This window comes from Rattus norvegicus, chromosome 4 (assembly GCF_021556685.1).
Source record: "Rattus norvegicus strain SHRSP/BbbUtx chromosome 4, alternate assembly SHRSP_T2T, whole genome shotgun sequence".
NCBI lineage: Eukaryota > Metazoa > Chordata > Mammalia > Rodentia > Muridae > Rattus > Rattus norvegicus.
The window spans coordinates 153,862,876-153,888,971 of record NC_141537.1 but is presented as its reverse complement, the minus strand read 5'-3'; the positions used below and the strand labels follow the sequence as shown (position 1 = coordinate 153,888,971).

At 45.5% G+C, this 26,096-nt stretch overlaps 1 protein-coding gene across 29 annotated transcripts in view; it reads left to right on the top strand.

The window, feature by feature from the left end:
- Cacna1c (calcium voltage-gated channel subunit alpha1 C) overlaps positions 1 to 26,096 on the top strand; it is a 623,916-nt gene that overhangs the window by 544,064 nt on the left and 53,756 nt on the right. For all 29 annotated transcript variants that reach the window (XM_087655872.1, XM_087655873.1, XM_087655871.1 and 26 more), the window contains 8 exon segments: positions 976 to 1,082; positions 3,720 to 3,807; positions 14,478 to 14,585; positions 15,304 to 15,356; positions 15,638 to 15,784; positions 17,301 to 17,502; positions 18,985 to 19,143; positions 19,693 to 19,803. In XM_087655872.1, coding sequence (XP_087511998.1) covers positions 976 to 1,082; positions 3,720 to 3,807; positions 14,478 to 14,585; positions 15,304 to 15,356; positions 15,638 to 15,784; positions 17,301 to 17,502; positions 18,985 to 19,143; positions 19,693 to 19,803 — 975 coding nt within the window.

Sequence of the window (26,096 nt, the reverse complement as noted above, 5' to 3'; positions counted from 1 at the left end):
ACAGGAAGAATACATATTTCTAACCCAAGTTATAGCAAGGGAGAATGCATCTGTGGAGCACACCCTGTGTGGAAGCATGTCCTAAGTGTTTTATATATAACTACTCCATGACACAAGCCATGAGACCAGTGTCACCGTTATCTCGATGTAGAGACGAGGTGAACAAGCCACAGGAAAGTTAACTTTCTCACGTGAAGTGCTTGAAATACAGCAGAGTTGGGATTTGAGTCCAGGGCATCCGGAGCCCATGTTTTCCATCACTGTACCGTGCCCCTCTGAACATAGCTCCTACTCTTTAAAGGACCCCAGATACAGCCTAGAAACCAGACTGTGACACTAAGCTTACACAGTTGTCAAAGATCCTAAGCACCACAGAAACCGGGGAGGAGAGAGAGGCTGAGGACAGTTATTAGGAGAACTCACTAGACTCTGAGGAGAGCTAACCAGCTTGCAGAAGAAGGAGATTTTCTAGAGTATAAGGTTATTTTAGTGGTGAAGCCAACTAAGTCCTGGATAAATCAAGATGGTTGGATACCCATCTGGGCACGTCTCATCCTTCCCTTGATGCCACTGTCTCTGCAGGCCCTGAGGGTAAAATGTGGACAGGAAGTTAAGGGAGTGTGTATAGTGGAAACATAACCAATAAGAAGCAGCGAAAGGGTCCCAAGGGCTGGCACCGTGGTGGCCTGGGGATGGAGGACAGTGGAACGTTACAGAAGCGTGACAGTGTCAGTCTGACAGGCTTTGGGTTGAAGGACCTGACACTTGTCCGGAGCTGGGGAAGTTCTTCGGTGGTTGAGTGAATGGCTACGGGGTTTCTTGGCACCGTGTCTCCTTCGGTCCTTCCTGCTGTCACCGTGCAGTGCTTGGGCTCTTCCCTGGGGATGCTGATGCTGTAGTCAGGAAGCGTGGTGTCTGAATGTTGTCTCTGAGGCTTGGGCAGGTCACTCACTCATGTTCTCTGCCTCCCTGCAGATGACTGCTTACGGGGCTTTCCTGCACAAGGGCTCTTTCTGCCGAAATTACTTCAATATCCTGGACCTGCTGGTGGTTAGCGTGTCCCTCATCTCCTTTGGCATTCAGTGAGTCCCTCTTCCCAAGATGGGAGCAGGCAGCTGAGGAGGGGTGTCAATGAAGTCAGCAAAATCCTGGGGCCGGGGGCGTGGGGAAGGCTTCCTTCTGTGACTATGATTGATTGGGGTGGTGGCTAAAACAGCCCACGGTGTTTGTTTGATTCTTCCCCCTCCTCCCCATCTTCCTCCTCTTTCTCTCCTTCCTCCCTCTCTTCCTCTTCTCCTCATTTCTCCTCTTCTCCTTCTTCTTCCTCCTTTCTTGTGGTATTTGGGATCGAACACTGGGTCTGACTTGCTAGGCAAGTGCTCTACCGTTAAACGACAGTCACAGCTCTTTTTACTTTTATTTGGCATGGGTCACACTAAGTTGCCAGGGCTGGCCTGGAACTTACAATTTTCCTGCTTTAGCCTCCCATATAGCTAGGTTTATAGGCCTGCACCACCAGGTCCTGTTTAATTTCTTTTATCTGTCTCTTCTGTAATCCGACACGTGGGATATATTGATACACCAAGATTTGTTTAAATGTCTAGATTTTTGTCATAGCAGGTACAGGCCCCATTTTAAAGAGACAGATATCTGTATTCCCTTTCTCCACCTGAGTCTCTCTCACTGTGCTTCAGCCCTGAGGCTGCTCTACAGCTGCCCAAATCTGCCATTGCTATGACTACCCTGGCCTAACTCAGCCTCTTTCCACGATTCCCTCCTCTGCCCTCCATCCAAGAGTACACGCACACACTCACGCGTACACACACATGCACCACAGAGAGAGAGAGAGAGAACTGGGGAGTGTACACACTTGTGATATAGAAAGGAAAGGGAGAAGAGAGAGACTGAGAAGGAGGGGCTGGGGAATACTGATTCTTAATCTTAGCTGCACAGAGGAACCTTCTGGGGAAATTACGAAGAATCTACCCCTGGAGATGTTGATGGACTGGTACAAGCCATGAGCTCTAAAACTCTCCAGCCTGATTCCCTCTAAGGTCAAGTGTCAAACCTTGCTCAGGCTTGAAAGAAATTTGACTCTGAGTGTCTGTCTGTTCTAACAGCTGTGCTTATTAATTGTACACTTTGAGTTTTAAAACATTTTCGCATATGCAGTCTTTCATGGTGTACACATACACACACACACACACACACACACACACACACACACACACCACACCTACCTAATAAGGTGCTCAAGGAAATGCTATATAAATGGCTATCATAAAATCTGGTTTTCAGGACATTAAGAGATTTATCAAAGGTTATATATACCAAACAGAGAAAGGCTTGTACCCCTGGTACCTCGGGTCTTCCTTCCCAGGGTTGGTTCACCATTAGCCTCCATGGTCACACAGGGGACGATGAGATTGAGGGTCTGTTCTTTGATCATCAATTATATTGCCCAAAGTTTCTCTGGGACCTAGACATCTAGATTCCTATCTCAGCACAACTACAAGTCACCTTGTCACTCTGAACCAAAGCTTCCTCTTGGTTGCTTTGATTTTTGTTTTGTTTTATTTTCCATCTGTCTCTTAAATCCCTCCATTGTGATTCAGTGCAATCTGTGCCTCCTGGTGATGCTTTGGGAACAGTGATAGATAAGAACGCCCTTTGTGTCTTTGAAATAAAGATCCATAGCCAGAGAAATTGGATTTTTGTACTAGCTCCCTCTCCACATGGGAAGAATTTGAGCCCTCTTGTCAAGTGCTGGAGAAGATACTCTAATTAGCACCTCAGGTCAGAGAACACTGCAGAGGCCTCTCAACCCCTGAATGTGGTTAGTGAGCTCCGCTGGCTGGGACCCTCAGACACCATCTAGCTGCCTTCCTGAAGGGCTTATTGGAGTGCCTGTCACCACTCCCCACCAGAAAGAAGCCATAGACTAAGACTCCCAGATGTTGACCTTAGCATCCCATGTTTCTTGGGACACCACTGTTTCTTGGAACCCTGAGCATGTCCTGAACCATGGTAGAATGTATGTACTGTAGTGGGCAACGACCTGGATATTGTGTTTGGAAATGTTCCCGAGTTCCTTGCTCACACCTACCAGCTCCAACCACAAGGCCTGGAGTTTTACCATTGTTCATTTGATATGTAGTGCAGTGATGCTCTTGAAGGCAGGATAGCAGACACACCATTTTATTCAGAGATCCTCCGCTCCAATCTCCATAAACCCTCCCTCGTTCCTGAACATTCCTAATTACTGCCCCATTTTCCTGATGCAAGATGTGTCCTGAGTGGTTCGCTGGAGGGTGAGAGCACTGCGGACTGAATTCAGGTCTGGCTTGTTTTCCTCATCCTTTTCTTTCTTTTGATACCTGTCACATATTAAGTCACATACTATATGGCTAATGACTTGTGTTTTATGCCTCATCCCTATCTACTCTGTGCTTTTGGGATCAAAAGAAGGCCTCAAGCACGCAGGCTGTCTGAGCTGTACCCCCACTTCTTCTTTTGTGTCTTCACAATCAGGACTATCTGAGGGTCACAAAAGACGCCCCAGATTCTTAGCAGTGAGGGGTAGAAGTTCTCAATCGCCGGAGACAGATTCTGCATTACTTTTTTTTTTTAGTCTAAGGTATCTGGGTAACATCTCCACATGTCATTCTCTGCTCTAACCTAGGCATGGGAACTTACCACCTGCCTTGTTTCTCTCCCAGGTCCAGCGCGATCAACGTTGTGAAGATTTTAAGAGTGCTTCGTGTCCTCAGGCCCCTGAGGGCCATCAACAGGGCCAAGGGGCTAAAGGTGAACTAAGAGGGCCTGGGTGGGCAGCCATCAATGCAGTAAACATTAGCTATCCCTCTGCCTGGTGGAAGCTGAGGTGAAGGATGGGCTACAGGACGGAGAGATAAGCGTCTACCGTGTTAGAGTCACTCTCTTAGGCAAAATATTTCAGCCGGTAACGCCCCACAAATGCAGAATGACTCCGGTGACGAGTCAGTCTTCCTATACCTGACTCTTGGTAAGATGAGCACTGAGGCCGGGGTTCCAGAAGCACTAATTTGCATCAAGATGGCATAAGCAAAGAGTTTTACTGACTTGATATAGACAGAAAGGGGCCAAGATGCTAGGACGTTGTTGGCCCTGTCTTGCCAGGGTCTAGAGTTTATATAGCATTGAATGTCTCCCAGCTGCTTCCTAGGAGGCATCTACAGGGCAGTTAAGGGGCTGACTCCAAGGAGTGGCCTTCCGTGCAATTCAATTTCCTTCATTTGTTCCTCAATCTGGCTCAGCAGACAAATGCCACAGAGCACACACAGTACATTTCCACTTAGGTAACGTTCACAGAGGTAGGACTAAGGCAAAGGGGGAGCCATTTCTGACTTAACCAACATATTATTTGGTCTTCCAACCTCTTGTCAAGGAAACAAACAAATAAAGCAAAACAAACAAAGACCTATGAATTTTCCTGAAGGAGAATAAGAGGTAGTTTATCTTGGAGTTAAATATAAATGATCACAACCTGGGTATTCCAAATGCCATGTTTTTGTTGTTGTTTAATTATGTATTCATTTATTATTCTAGTTGGCTCATAATATAGTGGGTTTTCTTCCTGTGGAATATGCAACTTCATTCTGATTATCTCCTGTCTCCTCTTCTCCCCCATCACACCTGCCCCCCTTCCTGTTTATCTTTTCCCCCAGTATTCCCTCTTCCCTTTTCCTATCTCGTGTGCTCTTCTGTCCTCCGAAGCTCCTTCTTTGAAGCCTCTGTCTTCCCATCTCACTGTCTCCTCTCCTGTTTCCTGGAGATTAGCCACATTTGCTCCCACCTAAATACACACACTTAATTAAAAGCCAAGGTGCAAATGAGAGAACTTGCAATTATTGTCCTTGTGTGTCTGGGTCACCTTGCATAATATAGTGTTCTCCAGTTCCATTCATTTTCCTACAAATTTCATTTATGAAGAAAAAAAAACCTCCACTGTGTGCGTATACCACATTTTTATTATCCACTCATCTGCAAAGTCCCTGTCTTCACGTGCTACCGGTTGTTTTGTTTTGAAAATTTTATACTTGTCTACAGTGTGTCTCAACCCTATCTATCCCTACTCCTTTCCTTTGGGCCTTCCTCCCTGCTACTCACCACCCCCTATCAGCATCTCCCATCCCCACCCAAACTTCTTGTCTTCTTAAATAACTCCCAAAATAAGGCTTTTTAGTGTTACTCATATGTACATGGGGTGAGGTATCTACTGGGGCGTTGACACTCTACTAATGGCCAGCCCCCACCCTTCAAAGAGAAATGACTATCCCTCAGAAGCCTTCAGTTGCCATTAGCTCCTTAGCAAGGGTCAGGGATCGGGAGTCCCTCCCCCTCCATGATGGAATTCATAACTCTTGAGAAAACTAATGGGATTCATAAGACTTCTTCACTTGGTTAAACCACTCACTGTGTCTGATTCTCACAACCTCCATGCCCGCATCTCCTTGTAAACCTTGAGCTCTCGGCATCCTCCATGACCCCATTACTTCGCATGCATTCTTCTCTACCATCTTATCGGGTTTGCTTTGGTTGTGAGGTCAAAGTTCCCATGTGACTTCTTCATGCACACTTCATTTTGTTTAGCCTTTTCTGCTCCCCTTGGTTCCTGGCCCCATCACTGCTATCCCTACTTAACCATTTCTGTTCCAGGATCTCCGTCCTCAACTTCTGTCTCTCCTCCTATAATCTATCCTCTCTTCCTATGTGTGTTCCCCATGCACTAGCTTAGTGCTAGTTCCCAGACTTCCACATCTACTCCAGGATGAATACACAAGACACAAGAGCTAACAACCAACAGATAAGAAAAAGCATACAGTCCTTCTGAGTTGGGATTACCTCGTTTAATATAATACTTTCCAGATCCATCCATTTCTCTACAAATTTTATAGTTTCATTTTCTCGACAGTATATGTCTATATCTCTCTTTAACAAAGATGTGTCTTAGTTGGGTTTCTGTTGATGTGGTGAGCACCATGACTGAAGGCAACTTGAAAAAAGAATTTATTTCAGTTTCATTTAGCCCATCATGAGGAGAAGTGGGGGTAGGAACCCAAGACAGGAACTGAAGCAGAAACCATGGAGGGGCACTGCCTACTGGCTTACTCTCCGTGGCTTGCTCAACCTGCTTTGTTATTCAACTGAGGACTACCTGTTCAAGGGTGGGAGCACCTCCAGTGGGCTGGGCCCTTCCACATCAATCATTAATCAAGAAAAATATCCCATACGCTTGCCCACAATAATCTGATGGAGGCATTTTCTCAACTGAGGTTCCTCTTCCCAGATAGCTCTAGTCTGCGTCAAGTTGACAAACTACCAAAGACAATTGGCCCCCTTGTTAATTTGACACACAGACATATCACTATTAAACCATAAAGTCTCCCTTCTTGTTTGTCCCTGGGATGCCATGTTAATATTAATATCATATTGTAAAACATAGTATAACTTTGTAAGTCCCAATGTCTTTAAAAGTTTTCAAACACTAAAAAGTCCAAAGTCTCTTTTAAAATACAACGATTTTTTTTAAAGTTCCCACAGGGGATATACCACAAAGTTAAATACTTTCATATACCAAAAGGGAAGAACCAAGGCACAGTAACAAATGAATAAAAGCAAAACTAAAATTAATCAGTGTATGGAGCTCAGAGCTTGACATCTGGGCCCCACTCGGGATCTTCTGAGTTCCTACGGCCTGGACAGCTTCACTTCCCCAGCCCATCTCACAGGCTTAGGCCGGTCCTTGGTAGTCAATCCATGGCATTGCTGTCTCCAACACTCTGGGGTCTCCACTGCAACAGAAGCTACACTTCCACCAATGGACTCTCTAGATCTCTCTAAGGACTCTAACCTATCAATCCAGGGCCAAACGTTAGTTACTCTCCGTGAGCCTTTATGGCTTCAAAACCAGGTCCACCTTTAGCTGCCAGCCTGAGAAGTAGTGTCAGCCCTCTTTGGACCACAGCTTCTGTGTGATGACCCTGAGAAAATACTCCCAGAAGATTCACCTGAGTGATGCTAATCCCTTCCTTTTTTATTGGTTACTTTATTTATTTACATTTCAAATGTTATCTCCCTTCCCAGTTTCCCTTCCTCAAAACCCCAGTTCTCCACCTCTTTCTTCTATGATGGTGCTCCCCCACCAATCAACCCACTCCCACCCCACAGCCCTAGCATTCCCCTATGCTGGGGCATCAACCCTTCACAGGACCAAAGGCCTCCCCCCCCCCCGTCCATGCCATATATGGCCATTCTTTGCCACATATGCGGCTGGAGCCATGGGTCCCTCCATGTGTACTCTTTGGTTGGTGGCTTAGTCCCTGGGAACTCTGGAGAGGTCCAATTGGTTGATATTGTTCTTCCTATGGGGTTGCAAACCCCTTCAACTTCTTCAGTCCTTCCCCTAACTTCTCCACTGGGGTCCAATGCTCTGTCTGATGGTTGGCTGCAAGCATCCTCATCTGTATCAGTAAGACTCTGGCAGAGCCTCTCAGGAGACATCCATATAAGACTCCTGTCAGCAAGCACTTCTTAGCATCAGCAATAGTGACTGGGTTTGGTGGCAGCGTATGGGATGGATCCCCAGGTGGGCCTGATCTCTTCTTAATCACTGTTAATTTCTCAGCTCCAGATAAGCAGCACTGACTGTCCCACCCAAACGAAGGTTGTGCTTCATGGTGCTGGTCTCTTGTTAATTAGAGCTGAGTCTTCAGCTCCCTCTGTCCAGGTCACACATCCTTCATTCAGAATATCACTCAAACATCTGTAGTATCAAGCCAGGCCTCCATTGTCTGCAGCTCTTCCAGCACTCCTTAATCCCAGCTCTTATAACAGCCTAGTAAAGCTATGAGCACCCAACGGTTTTTCCAGCCACAAGTCCTTGTACAATCATCCCCCAAGCAGCATGCTCGGGTCTGTAACAGCAATAGTTCCTGAACCTGGTATAAAATTCGGTCCTCAGTTCCTATTGCTATGGAAAAACACTATGATTTTGTTAGTCAAAGTTCTCTAAAGGGACAGAAGTGGTAGAATTATATATATGGAACTTATTAGAGGGCCTTGTAGTCCAACAATAGGGGTCTCACAATGGGAAGGCCAAGGATTCTGTAGTGGCTCAGTCCAGGAGACTAGGTATCTCAGCAGTCCTGCTCTCCTACTGGATTCCTAGGAACGTCCTAAAGGGATACTGGTTTTCATTCAACCTTGGAAATCCCAAAGAAGTAGGGTCTATCACCAGCAAAGGAATGCCACAGAGAGATGAACTTGCAAAGAGAAAGAGAGAGAGAATGCAAGCAGGCAGAAAGTAAAAGCTTCTTTTTTCCTGTCCTTTTGTGTAGGCTGCCAGGAGAAGATGTGGCCCAAATTTAGAGATCCAATCAAGAAAATCCTTCATAGGCATATCCAGTTACTTTGGTTTTAATTGGTTCCAGATATGGCTAAGTTGACAGTCAAGAATAGCTATCACGATGACCAAAATCAACTTGGAAAGGAAAGGGTTTACTTGCACTTACAGTTAGAGTTCATCATCAATGGAAGTCAAGGCAGTAGCCAGAAGGCAGGAACTGAAGCAGATGCCATGGAGGAGTGCTGCTTACTGGCTTGCTTTTCATGGCGTGCTTAGCCTGCTTTCTTATACAACTCAGGACTATCCATCTGCCTAAGGTGGCACTGTCCCCAGTGGACTGAGCCGTCCCACATAAATCATTAATCCAACATTATAGGCAATCTTGATGGAAGCTTCTTCTCAGTTGAGCTTCTCCTTTACAGGTAAGTCTAGCTTGGGTCAAGTTGGAACAAAAAGAAAGAAAACAGAACAAGATGGACAGCTCATTGATTTACTTAATTTTAATGGGACAACCAATACCTTTTAAATAAGGAGATAATTAATGAATGCTTTCCAAGAGTTATAAGTAGATGTTAGATTTCAAAGAGCCAGTGAGAATATCATAGACTAAGGAGGCAAAGACTTTAGCTATGTTAGCAGCTAGTGAAACTCGCTTGCTTACCTACCGATCTAGAAGACTGAAGCTCACAGGCAGAGGGACGGAATATTGTACAATGGGTCAAACTTTAAGAATAGATTTAAATATTGTCAGCTACGATAGTTTTGTAATTGTTAAGCAATTTAACAGGTATGCCCCCAAATACGAATAATTTTTGCTTAAAATTTTTCTTCTACTATTGAGGTGGAAGCCATCCAGCTAAAGAAGGATTTACCCCATTGGTAAACACACAATCTCGGAATTTTAGCATTTGGATGACGTCTAATCACCAAGTTTTATGGTTTATTTGATAAAAGGATAAAATAGCATATCCTTGTTCTCTGGGCCTTTTCTTCTTTAGCTATCCTCAGGTATCAGGTATCAGGGTACTGAATTTGACCTTAAGAAATTGTAATGACCTTTCATTATAACCTATTTAGCCATACTGATGTCATCTCTTTTTATGTTTTTAGCTTTATAGCCATTTAACTGAAAATATTTTGATAATATTTTATAAATTCTTTGAAAATCTCATGCAATTTCTCTACCTATTCATCCCTGCTCTCATTATTCCTCCCAATCCACCCCCACCCCCTGCCCTAACTGCATGCCCTCTTCTTTTTTTTAAACCCATTCAATCTAATTTATGTCACCCAAATATTTTTGGGGCGTGAGATCATCCCCTGGACTATGGTTGATTGACAGGAGTCACACTCTTAAAGAAAATGGATTGTCTTCCCAACAGCTATCACTTGACAATAGTTCCTCAGCTACAGATAGGTCTGTGTCCCAACCTCTCTCCACCATGCTGGAGATTCGATGGCTTGAGCCTGTGCAGGTCCTGGGCATGTTGGTACAACTGCTGTGAGTCAATATGTGCAACTGTCCTATTGGTCCACAAAACAGTTTCAGCGCAGCTCTGCACTGCCGCTCACTCTTACAGTCGCTCTTCCCCCTCTTCTAGGATCATCCCTGAGCCTTGGAATGGGGTGTGTTATAGAAACACTAATGAGTAATGGGGTAGAGGATTATTTTGGTGGGGTAGGAACACACTGGAAGGATAGAAAGGGGATAACTAGCAACGCCTTTTGAAAAAGTCCCATGGAAACCTATGACTATAGAAGGGTCCTCAAATATATAATATACACATATAAAATAATTTAAATGGAGTTACCCTATGACAGGGGTAGGAACAAGGCCCCTACTAGGCACCATGAGATAGCGAATATTGAGTCCAATACCAGGAATGGGTTACCTCTTTTGAATTTGTTGGTTAGTGGGGTACCATGAACCCACAAACATAACAGACTATGGCCATTATTCTTGACTATCCTCTAGAACTTGATGGTAAGACCCTACTGTTGATGGCACTGCATGCGTAAGTTCATAGATCATGGAGAAATCAAGCTGACCTGAAACCTGTGAGGTAAAATAATGGCTGTCCTGGCAGGATTATCTCACTGGTGCAAATAGTGACACGAATGTCACTGGAATAACCAGGCAACCGAAACCAAAACAACCCTTCGCCTTTGGCCCCTACACAGATAGAAACACCACTAGTCTCTCAGCGTCAAGGTGTGTAATCCAACACCTCTGATTATTAGGTAAGTCCTTTGGGAAAACACCAAGAGATCCCAAACTTTTCAGCAACTTGTGGCTAAGAATGCCATCAGGTGACATCAAAGGCCTATGATAGAGATTCCCCCACTTTGCTGTACCCCACCTACATCTTGTTTTCCACCACTGTCTTTGAAAACACAGGAAGTTGAAACTCAAAATGTGACCAGTTCTGGAGACATCTTCCTCAACACACTTAAATTGTTTGTTAAGGATTTTTATTATTATTATAATTCTTACTATATAAAATATAGATTATGTATAGTGTCTTATATAGTACATATACTTTTCTATAATATATAATATACTCATAATATTATATGTTGTATATATAATAAGTCTGGTTATAATAGGCATTTACAAACTGTCTCTTTAAAAAGCAATGGCTTGCCTTTTAAGTCTACATGGCAACTGGAAGGTAGAACCATTTTGTCTCTAATTCTCTTTATCAACTTTACTTTGGGTCATCTGTTACCTTTATAGTAAAGACTCTAATCATTTAAAAAGTGCTTTATTTAAAGTATTTTCTCCTTTTTTTATTTTCTCCTTCTTTAAACCAGAAGATGCAGTAAGTTATGACTCCAATACAATACCAAAGAAAAAAATATATTTATGTTGTAATGGAGCATGTTAGGATCGTGTATAAATCTTAAGGTGCCATCATCTGCCTTTCAGTAGGGTAACTGGTTTCTAAAATGACAGGGATTTTTTTTCTTATTTCCTAGTTTCCTGTTGTATCTTATCTAGCCTTGGCTAGATACGGATCTTGAAAATGTGTTTTTTCAAGAGTCAGTAACAGTTAAAAATAATCTTTAAAATATCCCCATTTACATATATACATATAAACCATAAGACTAAGCATATCCCAGAAATGGCACTTGATAACTTCTTGAAAGATTTATAAATGGAGTGGCCACAGATTTTGTCCTTCAGCTCTTTTTTTAGGTTACAAAGTGACATAAAGACAATTTTGTGAAAATAACTATCATGAGCAGACACAGCACAACCAAAATGTGCTTTTTAGTAGAAACCAGGTAGGAAATTTATATCTCCAAGATACAGAGTCTCACTTAGACATTGAGAAGGGCACAGGGAAGACAAAGGATGGTGAATTCTGTATTACTTAGGTTAAAGGAAGTAGGCTGGTCAATGTCCATAAGAAATGTTCAAATGAGAGAGGGTAGTTTTGTTTACTGAATTCTTCATATGACATTCCCAGGCGTGTGTGTAAGAGAGTCCACCTGGGTAGAGAGAGCTCTACTTCAGATCAGAGGGAAGGGAAGCTAGATAGGAAGGTGAAAGGTCACAGGAAGAGGCCAGAGCAGGAGGTAAGACTGCTGGCAAGTAGAGAAAAACCATACTGTACCATTAGTGGCCAAAAATGTTGGCCTGGGAGTGGATATAAGGTCTCAGGTGTGAGTCAGAAAATGCAGGTTTGGACTATCAGATATTAGGAGAAAGGGGAATTTGTCATCCTAGGGAAACTGAAAGTCTGGCTTCCTGTAGGTCTCTCAGATCAGAAATTCTGGCCGGGAAGGAAAGCTGCAGGCACAGATGTCAACATTTTAGCCACATGTTCTGTATCCTCATGCTCCGGAGAGAAGAAGAAAGCCATCCCAAAGGGGAGTTTGTAGGGAAGTCGGTTAAGCATTTTCCATGGTAACACCTAGGGTGTCTTAGCTGCCTTTCCTGTAGCTCCAATAAAATACATACTCTGACAAAAGTAGATTGAGGGAGAAATGATTTACTTCAGTTCACGGTCCAAGGATCACAGTACATGACAGCAAAAAGTCAACCAACAGGCGTTTGGAGCAGCTGGTCACATCGCACAGTAGGAAATCAAAGATAGGAAAGCGTGGCTTCAGCCTGCCTTCTCTTTTCTATGTAGCCCAGGACCCAACCCCGGGAAACATTGCTCCCCAAATTTTAGTGTAGGCTTTCCCACCTCAATTAACCCAATCAGCATAGCTTCTCACAGGCATGCCCAGAAGCTAAACCTAATCCCTCATAAGTGTTCCTGGAAGATGTCTCCAAGGGGGTCCAGATCCTGTCACGTGATAACTAACATTAACCATCACATTTAGGGAAGAAAAGTGGTGATGAGGCAAACAGGGGACACCTTCACCAGTCCTCCAAAGAGACAGTTAAATGAAGACCAAAGAAGGGTGTCCCTACTTTATCAGAGTCTTCTTGAAAGGAAGACTCCATCACTGAAGAGGTTCTTGAAGCTGCCTCTGACAAGCTGAAGGAGTGAGAAGACCCTGCACTGGGGCACACTAGGTTAAAGATGAAAAGACACTGGGCATCTGAAACACTGAACTCTTTCTCTCCTATCACCAGAGAATTCTCCCCCTGGAATGTCCCTTTCTAACTTACAGTATTCCTTAAGGAGGGTCACCAGCAGCCAGGCAGTCCACGGAGATCTGGTAGCATTGAGAGTACAGAGGGGAAAGAAAAAAATAAATACAGGGGGTGGAGGAAGTCCTATGAGATTCCCAGAAAAAGGAGAAAACAGCTCCTCACCCGTCCTGGCTATAGTTGGCTGGTTTTTTTCCTTACTGCCTTCACGATCCACTAAAGAATAGCTTTAGTTACAGTCCACCCATTGCAAAAGGGAAGTACAGCCTTCCACATGGATTTCCAGAATCACACACCCTGTAGGCCTTTGGATATCACTGAAGAGTTCCCCAACCATAGGTCTTCAATTGTCCGCGAGATCAGCCAACTACTATAAGCTCCAGAGTTAAAAGGGATCAAGGAAATCAAAGAAGGGGTCCTTGTTTAGGCCACCACAATGTTAGGTGGAAATCACAGCTAAGATCACAGACTGTGAAGATTTCCACCATGATAGCATAAGCAAAGAATTTCATTCATTCTCTATAGACTGAGGAAGGCCACTGAGGAAGGCATTGGTGCTCTTTGCCAGGGGCTAGGATTTATGTAGGGATGGGTAAAGTTGGCAGTTACAGGGCTGGTTCCAAGGAGTGGACTTCAGAGCAATTAAATTCCCCTTATTTGTTCCTTACCTGGCTCAGCGGACGTCACAGTCAAAAATATCTCTATTTGCAGATGATATGATAGTATACTTAAATGACCCCAATAATTCCACCAGAGAACTTCCAAACCTGATAAACAACTTCAGCAAAGTGCCTGGATATAAAATTAATTCAAAATCAATAGCCTTCCTCTACTCAGAGGATAAACAGGCTGAGAAGGAAATTAGGGAAACAACACCCTTCACAATAGTCACAAATAATATAAAATTCCTTGGGGTGACTCTAACCAAGCAAGTGAAAGATCTGTAGGACAAGTTCTTCAAGTCTCTGGAGAAAGAAATCGAAGATCTCAGAAGATAGAAAGATCCTCCATGCTCATGGGTCGGCAGGATTAATAGAGTAAAAATGACCGTCTTGCCAAAAGCAATCTACAGATTCAGTGCAATCCCCATCAAAATCCTAAGTCAATTCTTCACAGAATTAGAAAGAGCAATTTGGAAATTCATTTAGGATAACAGAATACACAGAGTACTCGTGCTCTTAGACAAGATGCAAAGGAAGGGTTATGGCAAGGGAGAAGCTATTTTGAGTTAATGTTGTTCTTACCCCCTGATAAGAGTGTGGAATGGCTGATATCTGTCATCACTCACGACAAGGACCCCTTTGCATCCCATGAGTTCCATCAGTGTGGCTCCAGGGAGGTTTCCAGACCTCTGGGAGCTGATTTCTCCTTCTTGGAACATATGATCTGCCTGTCCTGGGTCTGGCGGGGGCCAGGGACTGGTTCACAGATGCTTAGTCTGAAATCTTATCCCTTTCCTGTCCCCTCTCCCCACTGCAGCACGTCGTTCAGTGTGTGTTTGTGGCCATCCGGACCATTGGAAACATTGTAATTGTCACCACTCTGCTGCAGTTCATGTTCGCCTGCATTGGGGTCCAGCTCTTCAAGGTAAAGTCCTGCCTCCTTTCCCTTCCCAGAATTCCCAAGGAAGGGAACCGATGGATCCAAGAAGGGAGATCAGTCTGAGTCAGGTGTGCAGAACAGGGTGAACTCTAACTACAACCTATTTGAACTTTCTAGACCTAGAAAGTAGAGGGAAGCTATCTCTGCCTCTCCCAGCTAAAGACATCCGTGCTCTCTGCCGTGCCACCCGTCAGTTGCCTCCTCTTCTCCCAGATGACTTTCATCCCCTGGTCCCTATGTGTCAGACCTTGGCTTAAAGTCCATAGCAGCTGCTAACAACAGCACTGTGTCCACACTATACCATCCGGCCTGAGGCCTAATTGGTTTTTTCCTGCTGCCATCTCTTTAGTTCTTCTAGTCTCTTCCAGGAAGCACTCTTTCTCTGCCTCCCTCACCCCCACTGTATAAACATCCACTGACTTCTCCCCATAAACTCTCTCCAGACCCAGTTCCCCTTCCTTCCTCCTCTCAAGACCCTCCCAGAGAGCAGGGCCTACCGACGTCAGTGCTCCCTGCTTTTGGATCTGGCTACACTCTCAGCTCTGACTGTGAGTCATGTCCTCTGCCTCTAGACCCTGTTCATCTCGCACATGTTATCCTCTAAGCTCAAACTCAGGGCTGTGCAGCAGGCATGCTCACTGACTGTCTTCTGCCGGATCCATCCCTGGGGCGAATCTCTAATCACTTCATTCTTCTCTTCTAGGGAAAGCTCTATACCTGTTCGGATAGTTCCAAACAGACGGAGGCAGAATGCAAGTGAGTTTATGCTAGCCAGCTCCCAGATCCAGGGCTATTAACTTGGTGGGGGTGTGGGGAGGACTTGGTTAAAGGAGTGTGAAGACGGTCTTCTGGCCCATCCCCTTACCTGACCTCATTTTTGTGAGATGTGACTTCATCTATTCCTCAACACTCTACTCACTGACTCTTCTGATGACTGGACAGTTAGTTTGGTGGCATTCCACACAACATGCTAGGAATCATTGGTGGTGGAAGAGATACAGGACACCCCCATGATTACCTTTCTCTTCCTTTCTCAGGGGTAACTATATAACATACAAAGACGGAGAAGTTGACCACCCCATTATCCAGCCTCGAAGTTGGGAGAACAGCAAGTTCGACTTTGACAATGTTCTGGCAGCCATGATGGCCCTCTTTACCGTCTCCACCTTCGAGGGGTGGCCAGAGTGAGTATGAATACCAGGGCTCACAAGGTTGAGACATTGGCTATCCAAGTATTACCCAAGGTCTTGTTCATTTCCTGAATTCTTCCCAGAGGTCAGACTTGTCCCCAGGCAGTGAGGTTGTTTGGAGAACTGTAGAATACGATCACTGCAGAAACATAGACTTTTAGCTGGCCATGGTGGAACATGCCTTTAATTCCAGCCGTGAGGAAGCACAGGCAGGTAGACCCCTGAGACAGGTGGATCTCTGTCAGTTTGAGGCTGGCCTAGTGAGTTCCAGGCCACTGAAAGCTACAGAGTAAGATTCTATCTCAAAAACAAAAATATACCCTTAGAAAAGATTTTATTGGGGTGTAGGGTGCTGAATATTTCACCGAAGACCTTGTGTATGTGGTACCAAGGGTGTAACACTCAGTACGCATGCAGCATTTTAGAGACCCCAACCCAAAACGGATACCTTTTAACTCCTTTTCTCAAGCCCAACATGAGTTGCAAAACTGGGAGTCTACCATTGTATTTATGGCATCTCAGAGTCAAGCACAGAAGGAATTTCTCTGGTATGAACCTTTAGTCATCACAGAGTTCTATGTGTAGCTGACAAGGATAAAGGTAGATGAGAGGTCTCTGTCAGATCAGACTCTGCATCACCACAGAGAAATGGTCTCTTGTCTACATTAACAGTATCAAGTAAGAAAGAGACAAAAGCCAGGGTCCAGTCCTCTGCAAATGTGATTCTTTCTCTACTGGACCAACTCAATGGTCTTCACACAGCATTGCTGGCAGAAGGCAGTTATCCGTATGGTGCTCTTTGTATCTTTGTTTAAATACCTGTGTCTCCATGTAGCAGGGCATGGATGGGGTTTGTCATTATATGGCCACTCATAAGTGATGCTCAGATAATAACCATATACTAGGGTGATTACAAAGAAGAGAAGGACATCCTGGTCCATGAAGAACAAGTTTAACTGATCCATAGCCCAGACTGAAATGTATGGCAGACACACACACACACACACACACACACACACACACACACACACACACACAAGCGTGCTGTAAACTACTGTGGATGGTGTGAATAATTGGGGTGATGCTCATTTTATTATATCTAAATGAATTTCTTTCTCAGATTTACTTTTTCCTGGGCCTCATCTCCTTTGGTCCATGCCAGTTTACAAAGCTGTTTCAATATTTAACAACATTTCTGTACCTGAAATTGGGGTCAGTGATGACTGTTACAGCTCAATAGCTCTTGATGGTTCCAAAGCACTGTGTATATATTATGTCAGCTGCCTTGTACATTAGGAAAATAGGGAACTATCATTTCCACTTGACAGTGTGGACTCAGTGCCAAAGAGAGTCAGTAGTTTGCCTGGATGGGACTTGAGCCTAGACCCTCTGGCCCCAGCCTGGAGCTGTTTCCTTTGATTTCAGGGACCCCTGGGAGCAGTGGTGCCATCATCTTATGGAGGTGACACTGCTTCTCCAGGTCACTCTGTGAGCCTATCTCCTCCTGTAGGCTGCTGTACCGCTCCATTGACTCCCACACAGAAGACAAGGGTCCCATCTACAACTATCGTGTGGAGATCTCCATCTTCTTCATCATCTACATCATCATCATTGCCTTCTTCATGATGAACATCTTCGTGGGTTTCGTCATTGTCACCTTCCAGGAGCAGGGGGAACAAGAATACAAGAACTGTGAGCTGGACAAGAACCAGGTAGCCTTCTGGGAAGGAGAGGAGAGAAGCAGGGCCCACATGAGGATGGGCAGGATGTGGTTGCCCAGGACCCACTCAGAAGAGTGGCTAGGGTCTTTTGTGGGACATGTGTGGATACCAAGGTCCTCATCCAACAGAATGGGGTGTTTGCTCCAAATTCCTACTGCAGAAATATGGATCTTTCATTTCTCAGGCCTGACAGACATTAAATCCTCAAAAATTCCATGTCTGGAAAATGTGTTCAACCATCAAATATTTGTTAAGGTTCCACTTAGCGAAACTTTGTTTCAGGCAATGTGGAAGAAAGACATTTGTGTCTTATCTAGAAATTGGAACATTATACTATAACCAAGTGTATTGGTACCATTGACGATAGAGAGAGAAACTAGGACAGTGGGGGACAGAGAGCGAGTGGGCAGGAGAACAGTTTTAGGAAGCCACTTAGATGACTTTTCAAGCAAAACAGAGATCCAAACAGGGACTTGAAGCAAGAGTCTTAAATGAGAGTGGCGTGGTGACATCGAAGACTGGAATATGTTCTGTTAACTTATGGAAACAGGCTAGCAACTCCCTAGGTGAGTGATGTGCTATTAGGATTGAACACAGTTGTTGAACCAAAGATTAGCTCCCACTGCACTCCCCGTGGAAGCCGTGTAGAAACATGTCCTGAATAAAACCAACTCATAAGGACATAGCCCCGTATGTTCAGCCCCATGCATGTCTGGAAAGCTGGACCCTTTGTGGGCTTTGATGCCTGCTACTTGGGTTTAGACTCAGTACTTGGGCTACAGTGTAGACTTAGTGTTGAAAGAAAGACAAGAAGGAAAGCCAATTGGAAAGTGTAGATGAGGCATGTTGAGAGCCTGACCCAACATCAGTTAATTGTAAAGATGTAAAAGCAGGAGGCGAGGTTGGTAAGACTTAGGGATTAGGCATGGAGGCCAAGGGTCAAGCAGGCTGGAGTTGCTTTCTGCTTTCTGATTTGGGGATTTGGGTGTTGTGCACAAAAAACTGACTGACATTTTTTGTTTTCCCAAGATTCTAGTTAGAGCAAGAATTCCTCTCCTGACAGTTCTGGGTCTTCTGATTTTGTAGGTACTAGACAATAAGGAAGAAGGATGCAAGATAGAAAGTGACAAATTAGACAAGAGCTAATCCATGGAGAATCTATGATGTGGGACATAACCAAGACTAGCTATGAGCCAATCAGATTTATCAGGCAGAAAACATTGGCTGCACAGTGTTCCAGTCATTACCAATTAGAGAAAAGGAGATGAGCTCCTTATTTGCAGTCTAGATAGGATTTGATGGTAAGGGAAGCCAGAGAAATCAACAGCCTGCTTCACATTAATTTCACAGCTCTGAGCCAGAGCCCCAGAACCCCTTCCCAGGCTGCAGTTGAACACATATCCGACTTTTGACTGTCACATGTCCTTCCTCATCCCATTCTCTCTCCACGTACCTTTATTCTCTGTTCCTTAGAGACAATGTGTGGAATATGCCCTCAAGGCCCGACCCTTGCGAAGGTACATCCCCAAGAACCAGCACCAGTACAAAGTGTGGTACGTGGTCAACTCCACCTACTTCGAGTATCTGATGTTCGTCCTCATCCTGCTCAACACCATCTGCCTGGCCATGCAGGTCAGTCCATGGTGGGGCTAGCCTAGGGAAATGTAGTAAAAGAAGTTGCAAGGCCGGATCAGCTGGTCACTTGCCTGCAGCTGGCAAAGTAAGAAAGACAGAAGAATGGGAGATGTATCCCTTCTCGGAGAATTTACTCTGTAACCATATCCCTGGGGCCCTGGATTGATAACAGAGAATAGAGGAGGGACAGACCCAAGAGAGTAAATGTAGAGTCATCATCACAAGCATGGGGCATGGAATAGATTCAATACCTTACCCTACTACAGGGAAGTCAGGGTGTGCCAAGGCTCTCAAGCTCCAGAAACCCCCAGAAGTCATCATGGACTCGTCAGAAGCCCAGATCCCTCCCACCCCTGTTATCAGAAAGGGTAGGAAAGGCAAGAGCTTACCTTGTCTCCAGAGTCCACTTGGATTCCCCAGGATGGCTCAGGGAAGACCTCTGTAGAATGAGGGCATCTGAGAAAGTTGGACAGAAATGATAAGGAGCCCAAGGATGTCGGGCCCTTGTTGGCTCTCGTTCATGAGCTTCACCGTCCCTCTACTTAGCACTACGGCCAGAGCTGCCTCTTCAAAATCGCCATGAATATACTCAACATGCTTTTCACTGGCCTCTTCACGGTGGAGATGATCCTGAAGCTCATTGCCTTCAAACCCAAGGTAGGCCTCGGAGAGAAAGTTGTTTGATGGGATGGGGTGGGCATGTGTCCGCTGGACAAGGAGGTATAGGGAGACCTTGCAGTAAAGAGCCATCCCGTCTCTAAAGAGTGCTCTAAAAGCTACAGTGGCCAAGAGGAGAACCAGGCCAACTCCTTAAAACATGAGCCTTACCTCATACTCTGGCCCATGACTGAGACACACAAGAAGCAGATGCCTCCATGAGCTGAGCTGTGGTCTTTCTATGAGCTAAGCCCCAACCTTTTTCCTTCCGTTTTCCACAACTGGCAAGCCAAACTTCTCCTAGCCCAGCCCCCCAGATCTAGGAAGACCCCTGATTTACCCCTCTCCCATTTCATTTGCCAGACAAGATGAGTGCTTGTAAGAAGTCCAGGCCATGCTATGTCTGCACAGAGCCCAGGGTTCCATGCCATGGGCCCCTCCACAGAGAGATTGCCATTGCTTCCTCTGTCCTCCAGCATGGGAAGAGCAGTCCCTGCAGATTTTGCTGTATCACTTTTTGCGAGCAGCACCTCATCAAAGAGAGGAGGCTGGCACTATCTGAATGAGGTGGAACTGACAAGGTTGACTGCCTGTCACCCTTTCTCACCAGTCCTGCCCACTGTCCTAGGTGATGTTGGAACCGGCTAGTAAAAGTGATGTGTTCTGTCCTTGACCTCTGTAGACTGGCCACAATCTCTGGCGTTCACTGGCTGGGACTGAGGGCTACTACAGAGGGCAGCTGTAACACTGACTGTAGGTACCCCTAACCCTTCCTGGAGAGAAGTGAAAGGTTGGAGGATCACACTTAGAGACTTAAAATATCAACCCATTTTCCAAGCTTCCTCTCCCCCTCCTTCACCAGCTTTACCAGATGCGACAAAGAACAGCAGGTGGTAAAACGACAGGTCTCCAACAATATCCTGTTTGTTTGACTTGGCCCAGGATTAACTGGTCGTAAGATTCCTCCTTGGCTGTTAGCATCCCTAATGCAGGGAAGAAGGAAGTGACTTACCCACAATCTAAATACCCAAGTATTAAGAGAGGGAGCTGTTATGTTCTCTGTCACCTGGACCTGCTCACGAGGGTGCTTCTATGGAGAGGACTCTGCTGAGTACTCGTTTCACCTTCGAGGCACTTAAAGATACTGACCCACAAACGCTGTGTCGTCCTTGCAACCACAGGACACCTCGGGATCTTTCATACTTTTTGAAAACTCCTCATGAATCAATCTCACTTGGTATGGTGATGATAATTGTGTTTCCCTACCCCCAAAAAAGGAAATATGCCCTTTATCTTACTTCTCTCCAAGTTCAGACCATTAGGGCATAAATTGTGCCCTGGCCTGGAGAAGACCAAGTTGTTTGATTATCTTCTATGGGGCCCACAAGCATTGCCCCCACACGATGCCCTAGTCCAGGTTCCATGCCTGAGCACAGAGAAGCATCATCCGTAGCATCCTGAGCCAGGCCAGGAGAGCAGAACCCCTGGGCTTCAGCCTCAGTTCTCAACCTCTAGGGGGCTGTCATCACTTTCACCATATTAGGCTTCAGTCATCCCGCAGTGGAGTCAGGTATGTTCCTGGTGAGGCAATCTCCAGAGCCTGCAGTGGGCTTTCTGAATCCATGTCTTTCTAGCATTCACAGTGCATCGAGTCACCTGCTCTGAGAAGCCCATGCGAAGGACATTTTCAGGACCTCAGCCTGAAATACACACTTGATAGATCCTACAGATGACGGAGCAAGCCTGTTCTTAAGACATAACCAATTGGTTTCCTATTGTTTTCAATACCCGTCTTTCTGTCCTGAGAAGACAGGGTAAAATATGAGAGTTTTTTTTCCTGGGTGCAGAAGTGAGCTGTCTCACACAACTAGATAATGGCAAGGGGTTCTCTTCTATGAATTCCTCAAAGGGAACCCCAACAATAGAGGAGTGAAGACTACTAGTGTAGGTGACCAGAGACCATTGACTGGTTAACTGAGAAGAAGATGAAGGGGAGCCCATTGGCCTACACCCTCATTAACCGTATTCTTCACTGGTAAACAAGCTAGGAAATGTGCCCTTGAATTTTCAGGCCACATGCCAAACAGAAATCCTCATAGCTCTGGTAGAAATACCAACACAGAGTTTGCCCAAGAACCATGGTGTGAATGGCTTCTAACAGACCTGAAAGTTTTTTACCTTCCCCAGTTGTGTGGCGTGAATTCCCTGTGACAAAACGATCAACAAGAACAGAGAAGGCGGGTGTGTTGGTCACATATTGTCATAACTATGAAGTGCCTGGAGCAACTAATAACAAATAGTTGAGGCTTGAGTGTAGGATGCTCCAATCAGTATACTACAGGGAGAGTGGCAGATGGTGGCCCTGTTGTGTATAGGGCGACACAACTGCATCCATAACCAGGAATCAGAGCGACTGAGCAGGCTGGAATCCTACAGTTCTCAAAGAGCAGGCCTTCAGTGAGCTACTTCAACTAACCTTCCCCTCCCCTTCCCCTACCCCTGCCCCTGCCCCTTCCCCTCCCTTTCCCTTTCCCCTTCCATTCCCCTTCCCCTCCCTTTCCCTTCCCCTCCCTTCCCCTCCCCTTCCCCTTCCCCTTGCTCTTCCCCTCCCTTTCCCTTTCCCCTTCCCTTCCCCTTCCTTCCCTCCCTCCTTCCTTCCTTTTCACTAGGCTCCATTTTTTCTCTTACCTTACTTTCCCCTTCTCCCCCTCTCTACCACCCCTTCCCTTCCCCTTCATTACTCCTTCCCTCCCTCCTTCCCTCCCTCCCTCCCTCCCTCCTTCCTTTCGCTAGGCTCCGTTTTCTGGAGAGTCCACCCTCCTCCAATAGGGGGACCACTCTGGGGACCAAGCTTTTAACACATGGTCCTTTGATGGACACCTAACATCTCAAGCACAGCACCTGGCATTACTCATAGTTGGGAATATATCATCTGGAGGTGTCCCTGCTTTGATTTTCCTTGCTGTATCCTCTCTGTATCTGATTGGTTGATGGGTTGATCTATCAGCCCTGCTTCTTTCTTCCATTTTCTCTGCAGTGATGGATGCTAGTGAATCTTTCCTCATTCACATCCGTTTTCCTCACTGCTCTGTGTAAAATGAATTTACTCAAGAAAATCTCTGCCCCGAATCCAGCTGCCCATACTTCGTTCATACAAAAAAAGCTATAAAAAATGAGATGTTAATATACACAAATTTAAAGAGCCTCTCCCTCTCAGAACTGCTTGAAGAATGCAGGGGAGATCCAAAGAAAAGGGTAGGCAGCTTAAAACCTCACAGGGTGCCAAAGGAGTTCTGTCCTTAGATGTAGTGGAAATAGGCAAAAGAAACTTGCATGATATTTATGTCTGCATTAGTATGCAGGTGCAAGTTAGGGTAAAGGTTTGTTTGGAATGGTTAAAAGGTAATTAAATAGTTGTTTAATTAGATTATATTCCTATCATGACCTGAAATAATTACAGAAAATTAAGATACTTTTTAAGATAAACATGGAAAAGAAGTCCCGCACCTAAAAATATAGCAAGAAGAAAACTAAAATTTTATAGCAATGATTAAACGAAAATTAACAGCACAAGAGATGTGTTCCCATACTGGAAAACTCATTTGCTGAAACATTATTTCTCCTCAACTTCATCTGCAGATTCAAGACAATCCCAATTAAAATTCCAAAGGAACCCTACTTCCGAAAGAAAAGCAGGCATGAGAGGGATCCAGACAGGTTGTTAGAATGAGCCTCAGTTCAAGGCTTCTGCCCGTGTGGGCAGCTCTGACTTGACTGTAGAGGGCAGCACAGGGTCTGGTGAAGGGCAGTGTAGCCACAGACGTTCCCGTCTTAGCAACAGGTCTGCATGCCAGGAGGTAAGGCTGACAATCAATGCCTAGGGTTTGCTACTGACACAGGCTCAGCATGACAACTCAGACAAATTGAGCTGATGAGTTGGTGAACCCAGGGCTGAAGCACAGTAGGTCTGGGGTGGCAAGAGTGTCCCTAATGGAAGGCTCTTAACCTCTCTGCTTCCATAAGGTTCCCAGTAGGGCTGCTAATCCTGAAGGCACCCTGGGTGGGAGGGTGTGGTCTAGGAAGTCCCTGGGGTACCAAGTAGGGGGGCTTAGGGACCAGTGTGTTAGTTATTTGGTAAGGAACAGCCTGGTGTAGGAGAAGAGGAGGCGTTCCTACAGAACCTCCTGGAAACGTTGCAGGAGAGAGTAATGCCAGCATTGTTCAGACATCTTCTGATGATGTATCAGCCAAAAGGACAAAGAGAAGGAATGAAAGAGGGCTCCCAGCTCCCTGGCTCGCCCCTCAGGGACTGTACCAGGGCAACAATTCGTTGAAATTGAGGAGAGTGGGGAAGGCCAGCCTGAAGGGCTTTGGAGATGTGTTGGGATCTGGAACAGGCAGTCTGGGCAGGAGATCTATTTTAGTGGTCAGTACTACATATGGCCCTCCTAAGTAGATGCTCTGAGAGAACTGCTAGTTCCTCCTCCCAGAGGGAATGTGGATGATGAGCTAACAGGTGGGACACTGGGGAGAAGAAGGGGGAAGAGAATGTCTGGAGGCTAAGAGCAAGGATGGCCAAAAGAGACCAAGAGAAATCACTGTATCTCAGGCTGAAGGGCTCTGCGAGGGAAGTCACCCACAGAGAAGAAAGGAGGGGGTGAACAGAGACCCAGGAGAGTTCACTCCTTACCCCAAGGAACAGGAGGGGGCCCTAGATGTTCAAGCCCCCACACTAGTTCCCCCTCTCTGAGTAGTTCAGAGAACTGTTTCCTCATAGTCACCTTGACCTAAAAAAATTAATGTAAACAACTTCAGGAGTAAGTAAAATGTTTTCTTTTAAAACTTGCATTAGCCTCCTTTTTAGATGAATGATCTTAAACCCGTTTTAGACCCACAGTTTATACGTTATGATAAATATTCTGTAATTTATATTCTGTAATTTTAATTCCAAGAACATTCAACATAAAATGTTGAAAATACAGGATCTCTTAGCTGTAATGTAAGTGAAAAGGCTTGCGTATGGTAAAGGATTCATCCCCTTCAGAAGTTGGAGACCACAGAAGAACCAAGGTATGGAACCTTAGACTAAAAGCTGAAGTTGCAACAGGCCAGGTTCATTTGTGCACCGTAACTATCTACATGTCTTTCAGAAGACATGTGGCTACATCACACTTAAGGCACAGCTGGCCCATACCGCGGGATATGTGCTCTCCCTAAACCTGAAAAGCAGCCTTGGCCACCAGGACCCACTCTGTGGCTCTACCCAGCTCCACAGTGCCCCCTGGAGGCTGACTAGTGGAACAAAGAGCAAGGCGGAACTTCATAAAGCCTCTTAATGGAATTTAGTTGAGATCTGTTTACCTTAGCTATTAAAAACCACGGTGGGTGTCTTCGCTGTCAGTGAAACCCATGGGACCACAGACTCACCACACATGTCGCTTAAAGAAATAGAAACAGAAAAGAGGAGGGAGGAGGTCACTGGCTTTGACATGCCACAACTGCTTCTGCTCCTTCTGGCCTCATTAGGAGAGCCCAGTGGCCTGTGGGTGTACGGCCAGCCCCGGCTTGCTTTTTAGCAGCTGATTGGTAAGCAGGCATCCCCCCTGATTATTGTTTATTTGCGGTGTGCCCACGGACACCTGATGTGCACAGTGCCCAGCAGACAGGCACAAATGGGCTCCTCAGGAGGGGCCTCCTCTCCACAGCTCTTGTACCCAGAGATTTGCATATTGTTGCAACATTGTGACAGGTTTCTTTCCTGCATGGTGCTTTTGCCATGAGTGATAAAAAAAATAATTATATGACTTACATAAAGCCATAGTGTGGGAAGGGAAGTATTAGCTATTACATTTAATTATTTAATGTGGAAACGTATTCACACTGTGTAAAAGCCCAGTGGGAAGGTACACTGTGGTTCCCTGTCTCTGATCCTGCCACGGGAAAAGAAACTGAAGGCATGAGAAGAGGGATTCCCAAACCCAGAGGGTGCCGAGGCAGGAGCTCAACCCACACAAAACAGTGGCCCTGGCTGTGTGGCCACAGAGTAGCAGATCCTCCAGGGCAGGAAGGGACTTCTGGGAAACAGGAGCCCTCAGGAACTGAGGCAGTCGTAGCAGCAATGGTGGGCATTGAGCACTTCCTCAGAGGTAGACCTTGCAGTACTTCTCATACCCGACATTGCGCAAACTCAAACTCCCACAGAGGCATGCGCACTTTCTATCGCCATGTCGTATGGAGGCAAGCTGAGGCACTGAGCGGTGAGAGCGCTTGCTGTCAGCTCTCAAGACTCATCT